This window comes from Glossina fuscipes, unplaced genomic scaffold, assembly GCF_014805625.2.
Source record: "Glossina fuscipes isolate IAEA_lab_2018 unplaced genomic scaffold, Yale_Gfus_2 1, whole genome shotgun sequence".
In the NCBI taxonomy this organism is placed as follows: Eukaryota; Metazoa; Arthropoda; class Insecta; order Diptera; family Glossinidae; genus Glossina; species Glossina fuscipes.
The window spans coordinates 6,466,662-6,483,085 of NW_023998415.1; the positions used below are offsets into that span (position 1 = coordinate 6,466,662).

The 16,424-nt window shown below is 35.3% G+C and overlaps 4 protein-coding genes across 5 annotated transcripts in view; 1 reads left to right on the forward strand and 3 right to left on the reverse strand.

The window, feature by feature from the left end:
- The window catches only part of LOC119631494 (protein LSM14 homolog B), a 6,865-nt gene extending 1,042 nt beyond the window's left edge, over positions 1-5,823 (reverse strand). Inside the window, 6 exon segments of the mRNA XM_038023760.1 lie at positions 1-284; positions 1,593-1,745; positions 1,852-2,411; positions 3,695-4,144; positions 5,208-5,418; positions 5,485-5,823. The exon segment at positions 1-284 is cut by the window's left edge and continues 422 nt beyond it. Coding sequence (XP_037879688.1) covers positions 1-284; positions 1,593-1,745; positions 1,852-2,411; positions 3,695-4,144; positions 5,208-5,328 — 1,568 coding nt within the window. The 5' untranslated portion in view covers positions 5,329-5,418; positions 5,485-5,823.
- A 1,020-nt stretch (positions 5,824-6,843) lies between these two features.
- Positions 6,844-13,207, reverse strand: LOC119631602 (citron rho-interacting kinase). Of its 2 annotated transcripts, none has more exons than XM_038023961.1 (8): positions 13,147-13,207; positions 12,933-13,008; positions 12,715-12,864; positions 12,410-12,654; positions 12,001-12,339; positions 10,593-11,942; positions 9,765-10,418; positions 6,844-9,685 (listed from the first exon to the last, which is right to left on the reverse strand). In XM_038023961.1, exons 1-8 carry the CDS (start codon positions 13,162-13,164, stop codon positions 6,887-6,889), a joined length of 5,631 nt encoding a protein of 1,876 aa, XP_037879889.1. In that variant the 5' UTR covers positions 13,165-13,207; the 3' UTR covers positions 6,844-6,886. The 2 variants fall into 2 exon arrangements, with proteins under 2 accessions (XP_037879889.1, XP_037879891.1); XM_038023963.1 differs by having other exon boundaries at positions 13,067-13,176.
- A 213-nt stretch (positions 13,208-13,420) lies between these two features.
- LOC119645349 (kxDL motif-containing protein CG10681) lies at positions 13,421-14,312 on the forward strand. The gene is made up of 2 exons (XM_038045511.1): positions 13,421-13,739; positions 13,811-14,312. The coding sequence occupies exons 1-2, from the start codon at positions 13,579-13,581 to the stop codon at positions 14,289-14,291; spliced, it is 642 nt and encodes a 213-aa protein (XP_037901439.1). The 5' UTR covers positions 13,421-13,578; the 3' UTR covers positions 14,292-14,312.
- On the reverse strand, positions 14,305-15,573 carry LOC119645348 (EARP and GARP complex-interacting protein 1). Its single transcript, XM_038045510.1, has 2 exons — positions 15,482-15,573; positions 14,305-15,424 (listed from the first exon to the last, which is right to left on the reverse strand). The coding sequence occupies exons 1-2, from the start codon at positions 15,521-15,523 to the stop codon at positions 14,327-14,329; spliced, it is 1,140 nt and encodes a 379-aa protein (XP_037901438.1). The 5' UTR covers positions 15,524-15,573; the 3' UTR covers positions 14,305-14,326.
- Positions 15,574-16,424: the final 851 nt, after the last annotated feature.

The following is a 16,424-nucleotide window of genomic DNA, read 5'->3' on the forward strand; positions in this document are numbered from 1 at the left end:
ATTTTAAACGTGAAGCTGGAAAGGGGATAATGGAAACTACTATAATATATTTACCCGCCGCGCCTTGTCGACGACACGCCAAATGTTTCGCTGTTTAATTTACGCTCTTGACGCCAGTCATGACCTTTGTTCTTGGTGCGATCTTGTGCAGCCTCACATGATATATTATCAAAAAAGGATTTGGTCTTATCGTAACCGACAGTTATTTCCTCTTCCTCGGGTTCGTGTTCCCCGGCGCCAGTCTCATTACCAGAATCATCTTTCTTGTCAGTTTCGCCATTTATCTGAAGGAAAAACAAAAATCTTCAATTTTCTTGTAAGAAATGAAAGAAAAACGCATTAAGTGTGACATAGTTAACAATAGCGAATTATCTCTTACACAGTTGTTGATATATTTACGTTTTGCAATGCTTCCTCTTCTATTTCGAAGAAGAAACGCTTATGAAATCTATTTATTGAATGGCAAGGAAATCTAAGTTCATTCAATCAATCATCAAATTGGACAAAACAGCATAATGCTAATAAGGTATTATTTGATGGAAAGGATAACTTGTAAGTAGTTACATTCCTATACATTCGCAAGTGAAAAGAAATTTTTAATAGCCTTTACTATTAAAAAAATGTTTGTGGATAAACTTTGGAAAATTCTGAACGAGAGATAGTTTTTTGGCCGATTTCATAGGGACTTGGTGAGCAAAAGGGCAGTTTTCTGTCGCTAATTCTTTTGTCTCAAATCAAAAGAAAACCTTATACTAATATATTTAAAATGTAATTGTATAAGTACTGATAATAGCATCAGAAGTTACGATGAATAATATTTTTTTTTTTGCTTATACCCTCCCCTCTGTAAGATGGTGGGGTATCCTTCCCTTCTCCTTTATGGGTTTTTGCTCGTTACTCAGAAATTATAAAAGTTGAAACAAGGTGGAAATTTTCCACATTTACTTTAAGAAACACTCTACTCTTTACGTAAAAAAATTGAAAAAATCGACCATGCCCACGATTAAATTTTATTTTTTTTGCACTTTTTTGAGATTTAATGCCCACTTATCATAAGTCAACAAACAAGACAGAATGTTTAAAACTATTTTGTACTCTCCTCAAATGAAGATATATAATCTGACTAAAATGGGATTAATTTTAAAATGAATTTGGTGGTAGATACCGCGATTAATTATTTCTTAATGATATCAGCGATGTGGGTATCGAATAAACGAACTTCGAGAGTAGAATGCGAAAAACATAGTGGTGGGTATGCAAGATTCGGCCAACGCCGAATCAAAACCTTTCTTATTTGTTTTTAATTCACTTTCATTTTTCACCGGCACATATATAAATTATAAACCAATCGACGAATAGCTTATCTCATATAACGAAATTACCGAAAATTAAATGGACTATGGAAATATTATGAATTTTAACCAAAGTAAAACACATTCTTCTTTGGTATCCTTTTCTTTCAAAATAAATATAAAAAATGAAAAAAAAGCTTGAGAAACTATGCAACTTAAGAAAAGGAGAACTAACAAAAGTAACACAAAATTAAGTATAAATCATACACAGACAAAATGAAAATAAAAGTAAAAGGATACCTGCTCAGAAGATTTGGGTTCATCGCCCACCTTAAGTTTTGAAAGCTGAGAACGTAGTTCTTCAAATTTGTTGTTGGCTTGTTCAAAATCAAAATCTTGTTCAAATTTGATGGGATTTTTATTGTTGCGCGGCAATATGATCTGTCTGAAACCCTGTAAACAAAAAATAAAAGGAAAAACAATACAAGAACTGTAAATAACTGTACATAATTCCGGTAGACAGACGAAGACGCACACACATTTTTGCATATCAACTTACCGATTTGGGAGCTAAGGAAATGCCGACATTCCACGACTGATAGCCGCGACTGCGAGTATTTCCTGTATTGTTGCCACGTCTGTTATTGTAATTACGATTTGCACCGCTGCCGCTACCACTGCCTCCACCAGCATGATTGTTATAGTCCATCATACGGATACTGTTATCACGACGATCACGGCGATTATTTTGCTGCTGCGGTTGCGGTTGTTGCTGCTGTTGCTGCTGTTGTTGATGATGATAATAATCTGTTTTGTTGTTCCGTTGATTACCACCGCGCTGCTGCTGATGATTCTGTCGCTTATGTTGTCCACCATCGCGCGATTGGCCAGCATGCCCGCCGCCAGCAATATTATTTTGGTTCATGTGTTGCTGCTGTTGATAGTGTTGTTGTTGCTGTTGTTGATTAGTGTTAAGATGATGTTGCGGCTGCTGTTGCTGATTATGAAGCTGTTGCAGCGATTGCTGCTGATTTACTTGCACTGCCATATCAGCAGAAGGACTCTTTGTGGGCCGAAGACTAATGGGCGTCGTTGAACGTGATGCGCCAGCCAACAGGTCTATGAAAAAAAGTCGTTGCAATTAGGCAAATGACGTATTCAAATATGTATTGTATGTATGTATACGCTATGTATGTATTATTATATATTATCGTAAAAAGAAAATACAAATAGAAAGCAATTAAATCCAATCAAGATTGAAAAACAGCAGCAAAATCAAAAACAAAAAACGCATCTAACCAATAAATAAGTTGTCTAATTTGTCTGCCAACTTGTCTAACTTGTCTGGCAATAATAGAATATATGCAAATAAAAGGAATTAAAATTATAATTTTTCTGTAGCTTGGGGACAAATCAAACGTTAAATTAATTCTCCCTCATACAAAATTTAAAAAATACATGTATTTCAATATATAATTTTAAAGCTAAAAACACAAAAATACTGAAAGTCGAGGCACGTAAGCCACAAGAGACCAAGGATTTTTTTTTTGTACATTAATTAAAAACATAACTGATGATCCTTAAACAAAGACAAAAAACGAAATAAAATATTGATAAAAAAGTTTGGTTTCGTCATCTTCTAGCAACGGTTGCGGTCAGTCATATTTCATATTTAAATCAAAAGGTTGATGTTAAACAGAAAGTGAAAATTCTTAAACAACAATTTTAAGAGAATTTTGCAATAATATATACATATATATATATATGTGAATATGTAATTTTTGGGTATAGATGCTTCCCATCTTTGCTTATTTCCAAATTTAATATTTATTAAATTTTTGAATTGTTCAAGTAAATGGGAAGCATGTACGCAATTTTTTTTCTACTTTGGTTTACCCGCACACCTTGGTCTTTGTGTTCATTTAGTGCCGTTGAATTCTTTAACAATTTCTTTGCTGTAGAAGATGTTACAGTTGTAGTCGAAGTTATGCCACCTATGCCTATGCCACTAAGTAGACTAACACCTCCCGATCCACTAATACCAAGGCCAATGCCTAGAAGCCCAACATTGTTGCTGTTGTTGCTACTATTGTGGCTAATACCGTTGCCGGTACCCGTCAAACCGTTGCCCATAGTATCCACAGTTGTTAACAAGGATGAACTAAGAGTACTTCCGGCCTCCGTATTGCTACCAGTTGTATGATATAACGATGAGCTAATAGCAGACGACGAGGCAATTGTGGACGCCAGTTGTTGTAATAAATTTGTTGATTTAGTGGTCTGTACTTGCTCCGATTTAGACTGCGTTTGTTTTTGTTGCTGCTGTGGTTGTTCCTGCTGTTGCTGTTGTTGCTGCTGCTGTGAAGTTGTAATTAAAAGGTCATGATGATGATTTAACTCACTTGGTTGTTTCGATTGCTGTTGTTGTTGTGTCTGTGACTGTGGTCCTTGCGATGCTTTTGACTGCTGTTGCTGAGTTGTTTGTGATTGATTACCCAACATGTATGGTCCTGGGGCACCAGCTCCTGGCGCAAGCGATGGCACAGCACCTGCGCTACTACTTATACTACCCAAGCCAGCCATATTGCCAAAGGAGGCAGCATATGCCCCCGCGGCACCTAAAGGTTGGGCTTGCGCAGCCGTAATGTTTGGCATAGAAAAGTGTGGCATTAAATGTTGACCGTTTGGTAGTTGCACTTGCATTATTGCTGGATCATTTGGATGCGGTAGACTGTTATTAATAACTCGTATATCTTTAATGTCCGAACCACGAAATAAGATATAATCGTAGATTTGACTCTGAGGTGCAATTTGAAATTGTGTATCACGATCTTCAGTACCAAAAGAGCGCACTTCACATGGAAAAAAAGAAACAAACAAGTACGTTAATCAAACTTTTTATATATATAATTAAAACGAGCTTTCAAAAGGGTTTGATTTCAAAACTATGTATTTTATTTTAATCCGTTCTAAAAATTCTTTCGACGCACTTCGCTATTGGTTCTTATAAAACAAACTTATAAATTTTACTTTATAATATACTCGAATGCATTCGCTTAGTAAGCCGAGAAATGGTCCAACTAGCATAAATACTTTTTTTTTTTTGCTCTATTCTATTTTTCTATCAATTTTTTTATCTATTCGGACGAGAATAATATAGATTCCAGAATACCATAATCCGAAATATTTGCGTTCTATTGCTGGTAGCTTAATTGCGACCAAACTAAACTAAAAGCACTGTACATTAAAATTACATACATATCAACCTTTTATAGTTACACCAACAACAAACAAGAACAGTTATGTGTGCAACTATTAATAACGGTCATCATAGAATTGTTTCCAAATAACAAGAAGAAAAAAATAAGCTAAATAATGTGGTGTTAAACTAGAAATTGAAAGCAAAAAACTCGGATTTCATGCATTATAAAGAAATGGGGAAAACTCAAATTGAAACATAAATGAAATCAAACACACAAGTATGGCAAACGAAACATATGTGGCTGCTGCTGCTACTGCTGCTGCCAACATAACAACACAGAACAAAATAAGAGTAAAATAGGGAAAGTAGGCAAGAAAGGGATACGAATGACAATAACAAAATATGTATAAAGCAAAAACAAAAAAAAATCACGAAGTGTTAGTGACGAAGAAGACGTATTAAAGCGAAAAAGCAACCATTTTCTTATTTTGCATACATATCTTTCTGTACATAAATTTATAAAAGCAAAAAATTAAGTACAGAAAAACCACAACAACAATTATTATAAAAGGGTACCGTTTTATAACGGCTATTCTTCTCAAAGTAAAAAAAATAACATACATTACGTTACCCGTCTATAGTATATTACGTTATATATATATATATATACATATAGATGTAATGCTTGCATATTGAAGAATATGGACACTTACCACTTGATAATGCGATAGTACATTCTTGGGGATCAACTGTATACAGACGACCTTCATATCGAATGTCAGCCTTAGAAATAAGGCTAATTTTTGAGCCTAACTCAGGCATACCGCCACTCATCTTCAGTTGTCTAAAATATTTTGCGCACTTGAAGAAATTTTTTGTCGCGTTTCCGTTAGCGCATAAATGTACCAATCTATTCAATGCAATCTTTATGATACAAAATATATATATATATTAATATATGTATATAGTTCTCTTTTTATAGTAACACACAAATTATTCAAGTTTTTCTTCTCTTTTTAATTAAATTTCACAATCCGTTTTTCCACTCCTTGACTTCTATTGAAGAGGTCTTTGTTATACGATTTTGTATTAAGACCCTAACACCGCCTTTCGCTCAATTTTTATGATGGCGACGTTGGGCTCACTTTTCTTTCTTTTTTCAGCGTTTTTTGTATGACAGACGTTTGTACTTTTTTTTCGTATTAAGATTTTATAAAATTTTTCTACATGTTCACTATTACAAAATCTTCAATGAGTTTGTCGCTCCTACTGCGATATTTCCTTTGGGAAAAAAGTAATATTTTTCCTTTTTCGCTTTCTGTCTGATAAAATTATTACCCGTGCTACCTCGTTGAAAATGGATGAGACAGTGGTCTCAAAGTTGGCAGCAATGAAATGACTTTTTTTCTCAAATGTTTCATGCTAAACTTTAAAAGATTTTGTTATACATGATTAATGAAAGTTAAAAAGAGATAGCATTATCTTTTATAAAGAGTTACCGCAATTCAATAAATTTTACCCTAATGTTAAAAAGAGATAAATACGCTTCGCAATGCATTTCATAGGTTGGCAGCATTGATGGCGTTTATGTATTGTAAGTCTACTACACATAACAGAAGATAACCCTATTATGTAGATTTTTATAAAATGGCCGACATTTAAAAAGATGGCGCAAAATTTTAAATGTGATTAATGTAAATGCGTCTTTCAATAATGAATATTATTAATTCTTTGTCATACCACAATCAACAAAATTTCAGAAATTAATGAATTAGATAAGTAATACTAACAATTTATTAATTAAACAAACAAAAGACTTTTATGCTTAATAAAATTGTAATCACTTTCTATCTAAATTTTTTTTTAAGCTGTTTATGAAATTCTATTTCAAAGTTATATTCGCCTTTGTAATGATTAGTAGCTTAAATAAAAATTTGGTTTAAATAGCAAGTTTAACAAATTCACTCGACGTTCCACAGCTTAGTTTTTACCAGATCTGCGTCTGAAGCAAACAAAGTGTCGAATGCATCACAATATAACTGATAACGAGATTAAATCAAATTATATTACAAGTGGACAAAACCCTCTGTAAAGCACAAAGTAGAGGTACAAAAGTCCCTGAAGCCGTTTTTCGCGACTCTGTCAAGAAATAAAATTTTGCTATCACAAAAATAATAAAAGAAAATTTATAAAAAGATGTTCAAAGGTATTTCTTGAAGAATCTGAACTGCGTGCTCACATTTGCTACTGTTTCGCATAGGGATTATTTTGTACGAGATATGAACATAAAACATAGGTTTATTTTCAAATTAAAGAAATGTGTTTTATTTAAATAAACTTCCGACAGTATGCAGTCAATGCGTATATATTTAAAATTGAAAATTCTGACAAGTTAATCAGTTGATATGGTTGTCAATGATTCCGCTGTTATCGATGTAGTTATAGAGGAGACAGTATCTTGAGAACCGTTATACTGCAGCTTGAAAGCTTGTAAAGCATCCAAGTGATAAATTTCCTGTGCGCCTATTTCTTTTTGCTTGGCTAGCATATAGATGTTGTGCTTACCGCTATTACACAAGAGTGTTGGCATATAGAAAGATAAATGTATTTTTTTCAGCTCATGAACGGCGTCATTCGTATCGGCGTCAATATATTTATCTGACATTTCTTTGCTATAGGAACGATGTACACGCATAATTTGCACCGATTGGAAGTGGGCCACATACAAAAATGGTGCCCGGTAAAGAAAGCCTGTAGGAGTATAACCCCAATTAATATCATACGGCCGGGAGCGACAACCGTATTCATCCACAAATACGCCGCATTCCATGAAACACAACAAGAATTCTTGTTTTGAGATCCGTAAGGCTACGACCGGCTGGCAAGTACTGCTATGCGATAAAGATTGATCAGCTATGTCTACGAATTCTTCAGCCCCATACGTGCTAAGATCGATTTCGAAGAACTTATCTGAACTGACAATGGCTGTATGGCGGGTGAAGAGTATAGAAGACACAGAAGTAGCAGTGTCGAGAGCTTGCACGGGCTTAAATTTTTGTTGTTTCACATCGTATTTTAAAATAACAATGCGTGACGACGTTGCTGCTATAGCCACTGTGTCGAGCGGTTGTTCGGTCTCCTCAGAAACTTGAATTAGTTGCCATTTTTCGGCGGTACCACGATTGTCGAAAGATAAATCCAATATTGACGCCTCCAGAGCAGGCTTTAAACAGGCGTTGGCTTGGCTACGCGACTGCAAGTGACGTAAATCGCATTGATATAAACTTTCACCATGAGAGCTCACTAGTATAGCTTTGGCTAGAGGTGCCGATATTGCAATACAACTGACCGCATCAATACCAGCAATGTGCACCAAATGCTGTTGCTTCACGTGATATGCGTATAAGCCTGTGTTGCAGCCTAAGAGTAGTATTCGATTTTCTTCCATTTCATAAGCACATGCCACCTCCAGCGATGTACCCTGTTCATTCTTAATGGGAATGGTAAAAATCAATGAGCCATTATAACTATTTTGCAAGGCTGCCGCATTGGCTTCGTCCAAATTATCCAATTTCGCTTCGTAAGAATATTTACCTAGAGAATCAGTATCCAAATCTGTTCGCGTAGGCGCCGAAGGTTCCAATGCCATCGTTTCTATGCAATCAGACTTGATTGCATTGTCGTTTAATATATTTTCAATACTATCACAAGGTACATTAACATCATCCCGGCATTTGCGGTGAACTACCCGTTTGCACACTTTGCATTCCAAATATGGTGATGTAACTAACAGGGCCTTGTGGCAAACGGCACATTGGCTGGCATCAATATTGGACTCTTGTCGAGTTTGCTCAAAACGGTGATGTAACTGTAAATATTTTGCACTCGAGCTCCCAGAAATTTGATGTAGTTTTTCCATCGACTTTTTCAAATCTTGATTGTCCGACTGTTCTTGTTGAACTTTTCCCTTTTTCACTGGTGATTTTGTTGCATTTTCCTTTATGGTTTTATTGATTTCCAATCCTTGAGCATCGTCTATAGACTGCTCATCTTTCTCTACTTTCTTTAAGGGTGACCTCAACCAATTTTTATTCAATTTAGACCTATCAAGCTGTTCTTTCAACGTTTTATTAAGCAATTTTTCTCGTCTCAATTCCTCGTGCAAAGTGCGATAAACTATAGAATTTTCTATAACGTTTGGACATAAGTTTTCTTTTCTGCTGCTGGCCGAACATGGACAGGAACGGTTTGCATTAGTATTGCTACCAAATAATTTATCAGCGAAAGTTTTCTTCTTTCTTTGCGACAAATCTTCGACCTTAAGCTGCAAATAATCTATAAGCTTTTTATGCTGAACTAAAGTAGTCTCACATTTAATTTCCCGTTGTAAATAAAAGTTCTCCTTTTCCTCTAAAATGCCTCGTACATCCTTTAATTCATTTTGTAAGTCTAGAATTTGAGTTGTCGCGTCTTTAAGATCCATATTAAGTCGATTTGCTGCCTCCTTGGCGTGAAATAGCTCAGTAATTACGCCAGTTTTTTCTTCTTTTAAATGTTCTATTTCATGCGTATATATTTCAATTTCACGTGCATGATTTTCGATACGAGTCAGCACATTTTGCTTTTCACTCTGAAGTATTTCAACACGCTCCTGAGTGTGGAATAGTTCTGCGGTCTTCAACATAAGTCGTTGATTCGTGGCCTCCAGTTCCTTTTGTAAATGTTCAATATTTTGATGCTGTTCCTCTAATCTGGTGTTTAAATTTTCTCCATGCAATTCGGCCGCCTGCCTTTGCTCCTTCTCATCAAATAACTGCTTTTTGAGTTGAGCTTCAATTTCCAATCTTTGATCTTTTTCACTTAAAAGTTGTTTAAGTTTTTGTTGGTTTGCTTTGTTAGAAGCCTGTTCCTTTTCTAACATTGCTTCAATTTCCGTCAATTGCTTGTCAGTTATCATGCAAGCGTATTTCAATCGTCCATAATTCTTTATTTGGTTTTGCAATTCTATCTGTAATGATGAATTTTGATTTTCGATAACTAATAACCGATCTTTTTCATCATTGATTTGTCCAATCAAGCGTTTATTTTCAAATTCCAACTCCTTGCATTTGTCTGACAAAGGCTGCGTCCTATATCTGTGCTCGGCCAGATTTTCTTCCAACTTTTTTAAATTCGCAATATGTTCAATAACCTATATAAACCAAAAAGTAAGAAAAAAAGTGTTAAAGCAAAAATAACTTAAGTGTGTGCCCGCATCTAGAGTGACTGACCTCCATTTTGCATTTCATGCGTTCTTGCTCGCATTTTTCCCTCATTGCGTTTCCTCGTTTTATATCATATTTTAATGCAGAAATCTCCTGTTTCAATTCTTCAATCCGTTGTTCTCGCTCGACTTTGGCCTCTTCGTTCGCTTTGCATAAACGGAGTGCGTCTTCCCGATCATGTTGGGCTTTTTTAATACGCCCCTCCGTGAGTTGCATGCGTCGCTCCAATGTGTTCTTCTCATTGGTGAGTTTTTCAACTAGTTTTTCCATTCTCCATAAGGATAAATTTGCCGAGCGGGCCGCTCGCCTTTCGACAATCATCTCTTCTCGAAGAGTTGCCAATTGATCTTCAAGTTTTTCATTCTTTTTTTCGAGCAAATCGCCAGCATTTGTGGTACTCTTCTTTTGACGGGGTGCAGCTAAAGGTTTCACCGGCGACGTACATTGCTCGTTACATCCTTCAAGCATTTCTTGAAGTTTCTCCACAGTCTCCTGTAACTTATCTGCCCGCATTCTTTGAACGTTTTCGTTCTCCTTTGCTGTTTCCAAATCGACTTTTAATTGGTCCTCAATCTTCGATATATCTGTTAACGATCCTGGAGCCGTTTCAAAAGGAGTCGCTAAAGCGCTTTCGGTTAAATTTTTACTACATTCAGCCACCTTGAAAATTGCAAAAGAGGGTTAATGCAAAATCTTATCGTCAAGTTAATAATATTGCATTGCTTGTTAAACTTTCAATCTTTTACCGATCAATGTGTCTGCTTATATAATAAGAGCTACTATGTTCTCTACTTCTTGTGCAAGCAAATCGTATGCAATGCAAAAGGCGCTTACCTGTAAATCTCTTTGTAAACGTTGCATTTCTTGTTCCAAATTTTCGACAGTTTTGTGCAATTCATTGTTGGCTTCAATTTCCCTATTCAATCTTTGCAATATATCTTCATTAGATTTTTCCGTCATTAGCTTGGCCTCTTCCGAGCTGCGCCTTATATTTAGATTATCATTCAATTCGGTGCGCACATCTCTGAGCTCCATGGATAAGCGTGACTTACTATTCCTCACAAAGCGTAATTTTTCCCGCATTTGCAGCAATTTCTGCTCATAAGTTTCAATTAAATGCGTTTTGTGTTCCTCGAATTCTTCGCGATCTTTTTGTGCTTGTTGCTTCTGTTGACTAAGCAATTCTTTGTAATTGTCCATTTTCTCTTGTAAATGCAGATACTCTTCCGCTTTAGCACTTAGCTCGGCATCTCGCTCATTCAGCTTACTCAAAATAGCACTTATCTCGGCCTTTTTCTCCGCAATCTTTCTCTCATAGCGCCTGTCGCTTTTATTTAAGGCATCTTCATATTTCTGGCGAGCCGAACGTAGGATTTCAGTAACGGAAGCGTCTTTTTTCTCTCCCACCTCTTTCTCAACTCGCAAGGAGCTTCTCAGTGTCTTAATTTCTGTGTGACAATTGGCCAGCTCCGCATTCTTCTTCTTGATAATATCTTTCATATTATTCATTTCATCTTTGGCATCTTGCAAAATTCTCGATTGCGTACCGCTTTGTTTGATCGTTAGTTCAGCTCTTAGCAATTCTTGTTTCAATTTGGAAATGTCGTCAATGCGTTCTTTGTATTTTTGTTGCAAGTCTTTCAATTTGTTATCTAATTTAATGTAGCGTGCATCATCTATAGCACCTTGCTCGATTTTTTGCCACTCCATATGCACAAAACTATAACCTACAAACGGTAAATCTTTGCCACAAAAGTCGTTTGACATCATCGCCGTGGTTAAGGACTTTTTACAATTTTTACTGATGACTGCACAAGCTCGAGTCTTCTTACGTGCATTATCCTCGAAATTGGATATGTCGTCCCGACTTTTCAATGACGGTATTATAGGTGGGACCATAGAACGCAAATTATCCCATTCAATGTTATTAAAAAAAGCATGTTTACGCAAGTTTTCATAGCCCAAACGATTGGACGGACTTGTGACCAAAGACTCTATAAGATTTTTAAAATGTTCTGTTAACTTCAATTCACTAGGAAAGGCGACGAGTTTCTTCAATTGACTCTCCTCACAGTAGCTAAGTATTTTTGAATAGGTTTGATGAATGTCATCGTCATGAAATGGTGTGATCTCGCAAATCAATTCATAGCCGATAATACCCATTGACCAATAATCGCAACTAACCTAAAATAATTGCTTGACAAATCTTTATGATAACGTCAGATTAAACATTTTAACTTACGTCATGCATATTTTTGTACCTCGACGATTGTAGTAGCTCGGGTGCTATATAGTCGGGTGTCCCAACCGGTGATAAACTAAAAACATGACCGTCACGGTTCAAAGTAGCTGCGTTACCAAAATCGGCCAATTTAATGTGACCAAGGCGATCAATTAAAATATTTTCAGGTTTAATGTCACGGTGCACATAGCCCATCTCATGTAAGGCATGTATAGCCACAGTCATTTCGGCCAAATAGAAGCGTGTCAAGTCTTCATCAAAAGAACCATGACGAGACATTAAACTGAACAAATCACCACCTGGCAAGTATTCCATAACCAAATACAAATAATCCTTGTCCTGAGCAATTAAAGTATACAATTATGTATTAAAGACTCTTCCGCTTGACATTCATTCTTTCCTTTTTTACCTGAAAAGCATATTGAAGATTTGTTATCCACTCGGAGCAACGCCGTGACATAATATCACGCTCCTCTTTCACCTGTACAGCAGTTACTATCGTCTTTTTGATCTTCTTCATAGCGTATACATCTCCCGTCTGGTGTTCTACTACTAAATGTACATTTCCAAAAGATCCTTCACCTATTAAATTGCGCACATTAAAATCTGTAACATTTACACGTAAACGGCGGGCCTCTTCTATTACATTCCGATCTGGAAATGATTGAGATTTAAAAATCCATATCCATGAATCGATATATAAAAGGAACTTACATTTGTTGACAAACTCTGATATATTCTTGTCACGATTGCGCAAAGCTTCCTTATCGCATTCATTGTACAACACGCAGAAAGCGTCTAATAAACTTTCGCGTGTCATGCTATCGGAAAAGGCAGTGCTAATTCCATAACTACGACCACTCCCTTAGTACATATAAAGCATTTTAAAATTTTAAATATAAATAATAAAATTATATATATAATTATTTTACCCAATAAAACATTATTTAGACGAGTCGCGCGGACAGTTATAGCATCAATTGGTTGCGCCATCTTGCTTATTGTACTCTAGTTTTGAATAGAAAATTAACAATGTCGAAATGAAAAATTAATTTTCTTGTCTTACAGAAAACACAAGGCATCGTTGAAAAAATTTCAAAAATGTTAAAATTTACGAGCAAAGTATTATACTTTAATGATACTGACATTTACTATTTTTTCCATAAATCTTTTGCTACTGCTTAGTTGCTTGCATATTTTTGGTTTAGCTTGGCTCTTATATGCCCGTGTTTACCAATTTTGTAAACACAGTTTTATTCGTAGGGAAATCTTTTAAGATGTAGGGAAATTTTGTAATATGATGAGGGAATATTATGAGGGAAATTTCTTTCTTCCACTTCCAATTATTATCTCCTTTTTCTCAGTATTTTTATCTAACCAGGCAGGATTTATCTATTTTTTATATACTTTTCATTCGTTATTCAAAGAAAAACAAAAAGGAATTTTTCTATTTGCTTTTTAATAATTTTCCTGTAAACTAATTGGCTCCTATAAGCTGTGACCTTTTGGTTAAAGACGAAATTTATTAATAAGGAGAATTTAAATATTGTGATATAGAATTTTATATATATAACAAACATGACATCAAATAACGATGTAACACAGGACGCAACTCCGGAAAGTGATTTTAGCATTGAGGGTTTTGAAAATTATACAGCAGCAGAAGCTTTTATTCAAGGTTTAGCTGGTTTAGTAAATCAAAGTGACGTGGAAACTATGATAAGAGCGCAAAAACAAATGTATGAAAAAATCGAGCCATTACTTGTTAAGTGCTGGTTTTTTTAATCTTTCTATATTTGCATATATGTAGGCTGCAAAGATTTGAGAAAACCAATGAAATGCTTCTAAATTGCAATGCATTGTCGCAGAGCCGTTTAAAACTTGCCAACGATGATTTTAAAAGACATTGTAAAGTGTTGGGCGAAATGAAAAAGGATCTCGATTATATATTTCGTAAAATTCGCATAATAAAACAAAAGTTAAGTCATCAATACCGAACGGCGTATGCAGATGCCCAACCACAGAGAAACAGTTTAGCTGAAGAAGCGGAAGACGAAACCGAAGTAAAAAAATCCGCTATGCAAGCGTGCAAAACAGCGGAAGACTTGTCGAAATCTTGCATTACAAATCAAGAAAAACCATCTACATTCACTACAGTGGAATATGTTCAAATGGAAGAAGCCATTGATAATGGCAAACCTATAGAAAATGATTTGATTAAAAAAGTTTGTTCCATAGAAATTACTAATCCCAATGATTCATCGGATTGTACTTCGGAAGATACTGGTTAAAAAATTTAAAAAAATAAAACAAAAATTTGCAATAATTATAATATTATTTGATATTTATATTGCTTGGGTACTTTAGAGATTAATAAACGTCCATCATAGCTTAGTGAAGCAAAAATCCAAGGATCTACGTTACTCCATTCAACACAATACACTGAATCCTCATGTTGTTCAAAAGTATGCAACAATCCATCGTCCAGATATTTACGTTGCGTTGTATTTTCAAGGGATGTAATCGCGTTTGGATTAACGTTTTCTGCAGCCTCTGAGCTTACGGAACCAGCGCACGTTAGCAGAACTTTGCAATCGCTTGAACTACTTAAAATCAATTGATCGTGAAAGGTATTGAAACGTACGCACCACACCCAATGGGCGTGGTCATTTCGTGCAAAAACCGGTTCTTTTGGCATACGACAATCCCATAGTTTGAGAAAACCATCATCTCCTCCGGTAACGAAATGACACTGTTTATTGAGATTGCAATCAATATCACGTACCAACTGACCATGGGAATCTTCTATGGACCAAGCACAATGATTATTATCCCTTGTATCGTAAGCTTTTATAAACGTATCATGCAGCGCTACAAATTGCTGACCCTGATGATGATGTGACCATTTTCCACCAGTAAATGGATGATTCAAATGCTTCGATGAGCTACTTGTTGATGCGATTTCCGCCGCCTGGCGCGTTTTACTCTCCGCTCTATCGTATAAAATCACTTTATTATCAATTACACAAGCTAGGCTTTGCTTCTGTGTTGGATGAAACTCCACCGTTTTCACCTTTTCACCGTAAATCTCCGTTTCTAGTATCTCTTCTTGCTGCCAACTCAATTCGGTTTTAACTTTCCCTATTGTATCATCATTTTCACCATATTTCAGGAGAGCAGCCTTACTTTTAATACCATTACTGGTTTGCTCATTGAAACAAGTTGCGATCTCATATAAATCATGGGGATTTGCATTTAACTTCCACACCTCTCCAAAAGAGTGTTCAAAAATTGTCGAATTTATTTGAGATTTTTCTTCACTATACTCAACCAAATGTATTTGATTCGTAGGCTTTAAGGAGTTGGTAGCAATAAAGAAACGCACTTCATTAGTTTCAGCGTATTGAGGGGACAGTGCTCGAGCCTGCGATAAAAATGACAAATTAAAAAATTCTATTGCTTAGAGGAATGTGCTACTTACTTGCAATTCTAAACCATAAATTAAGCCATTTATTTCGTCCATAATTTTTAGAAATATGATATTGCATCGTCAAATCTACATCGCCTTTTAATATAAATTTTTAATCAATATCGTACATTTTACAGCGAATGATATACTTCTTTGCTCATTTTAATAGCGATAAATAGCAAACATCTTCTGTTTCACTTAAACTATTGGATACCAACAAAGTCCATTACCAAAACGTAAAAAAGAAAGAGACACAAAAAAAAAAAAAAATCAAAATATTGAAGACGATGTGTATATACCTAGATATTCTGTACTCTGCAAATTTGTTGCAATAAATAAATATTTCACAGAGATTGCTTTTTTTTATTATTATCATTACTCGCTTTTATTTTTTATTATATTCATTGTAGAAAACATCGACTCGCGCTGCTCAAGATTATTTTGGGCTGCTCGCTATGTAAATATAACATAAACATAAGTGCGATCGTAAAAATTAAAAATATCTTAATTTATTAAAAGCCTTCATATGGAAGAATAACCAAATTAATATGCTACCTGTCCTAACTATAGTCTAGATCAAATGCCTTTTCCATCATATAAGTTTGAATTAGTCTTACAATCAAAGTCCACTACATTTGATCATGATGGGGTAAAATGTGATATGATCAAAGCGCTCTTTAACGGAAGTCGTTTATCTCTTCTGTTTGCAATTTGTTAGTAATATTATCTCAAGTGATTGATGGCTCATTAAAATCACATCGATTCTTAAGTAAGCCAAAGATTTAGACATTTTGCTGTCAATATGTATTTGAAAAGAAATACTGACAAATCGTGTATAAGACCTCAATGCCAAGGAGAGTACTATTTCTATTATAGTAACTATCCTAATATATACGGCACAGATGATCAAATGGAATACGCAGATAAAAATTCATTGATTAATCATCTTCATTCT

Bases quoted from the DNA above. Each gene is read 5' to 3' on its own strand.
- LOC119631602 (XM_038023961.1), bottom strand. The intron at 12,340-12,409 runs GTAAAAAAGGAA...TTAATTGCTCAG, and splicing joins ATCTTCAATATGCTTTTCAG to GACAAGGATTATTTGTATTT. The intron at 9,686-9,764 runs GTCAGTCACTCT...TGGTTTATATAG, and splicing joins GCATGAAATGCAAAATGGAG to GTTATTGAACATATTGCGAA.
- LOC119645349 (XM_038045511.1), top strand. From the start codon at position 13,579: ATGACATCAAATAACGATGTAACACAGGACGCAACTCCGGAAAGTGAT. The intron at 13,740-13,810 runs GTATGAAAAAAT...GCATATATGTAG, and splicing joins ATAAGAGCGCAAAAACAAAT to GCTGCAAAGATTTGAGAAAA.
- LOC119645348 (XM_038045510.1), bottom strand. From the start codon at position 15,523: ATGGACGAAATAAATGGCTTAATTTATGGTTTAGAATTGCAA. The intron at 15,425-15,481 runs GTAAGTAGCACA...TTTTTATCGCAG, and splicing joins TTTATGGTTTAGAATTGCAA to GCTCGAGCACTGTCCCCTCA.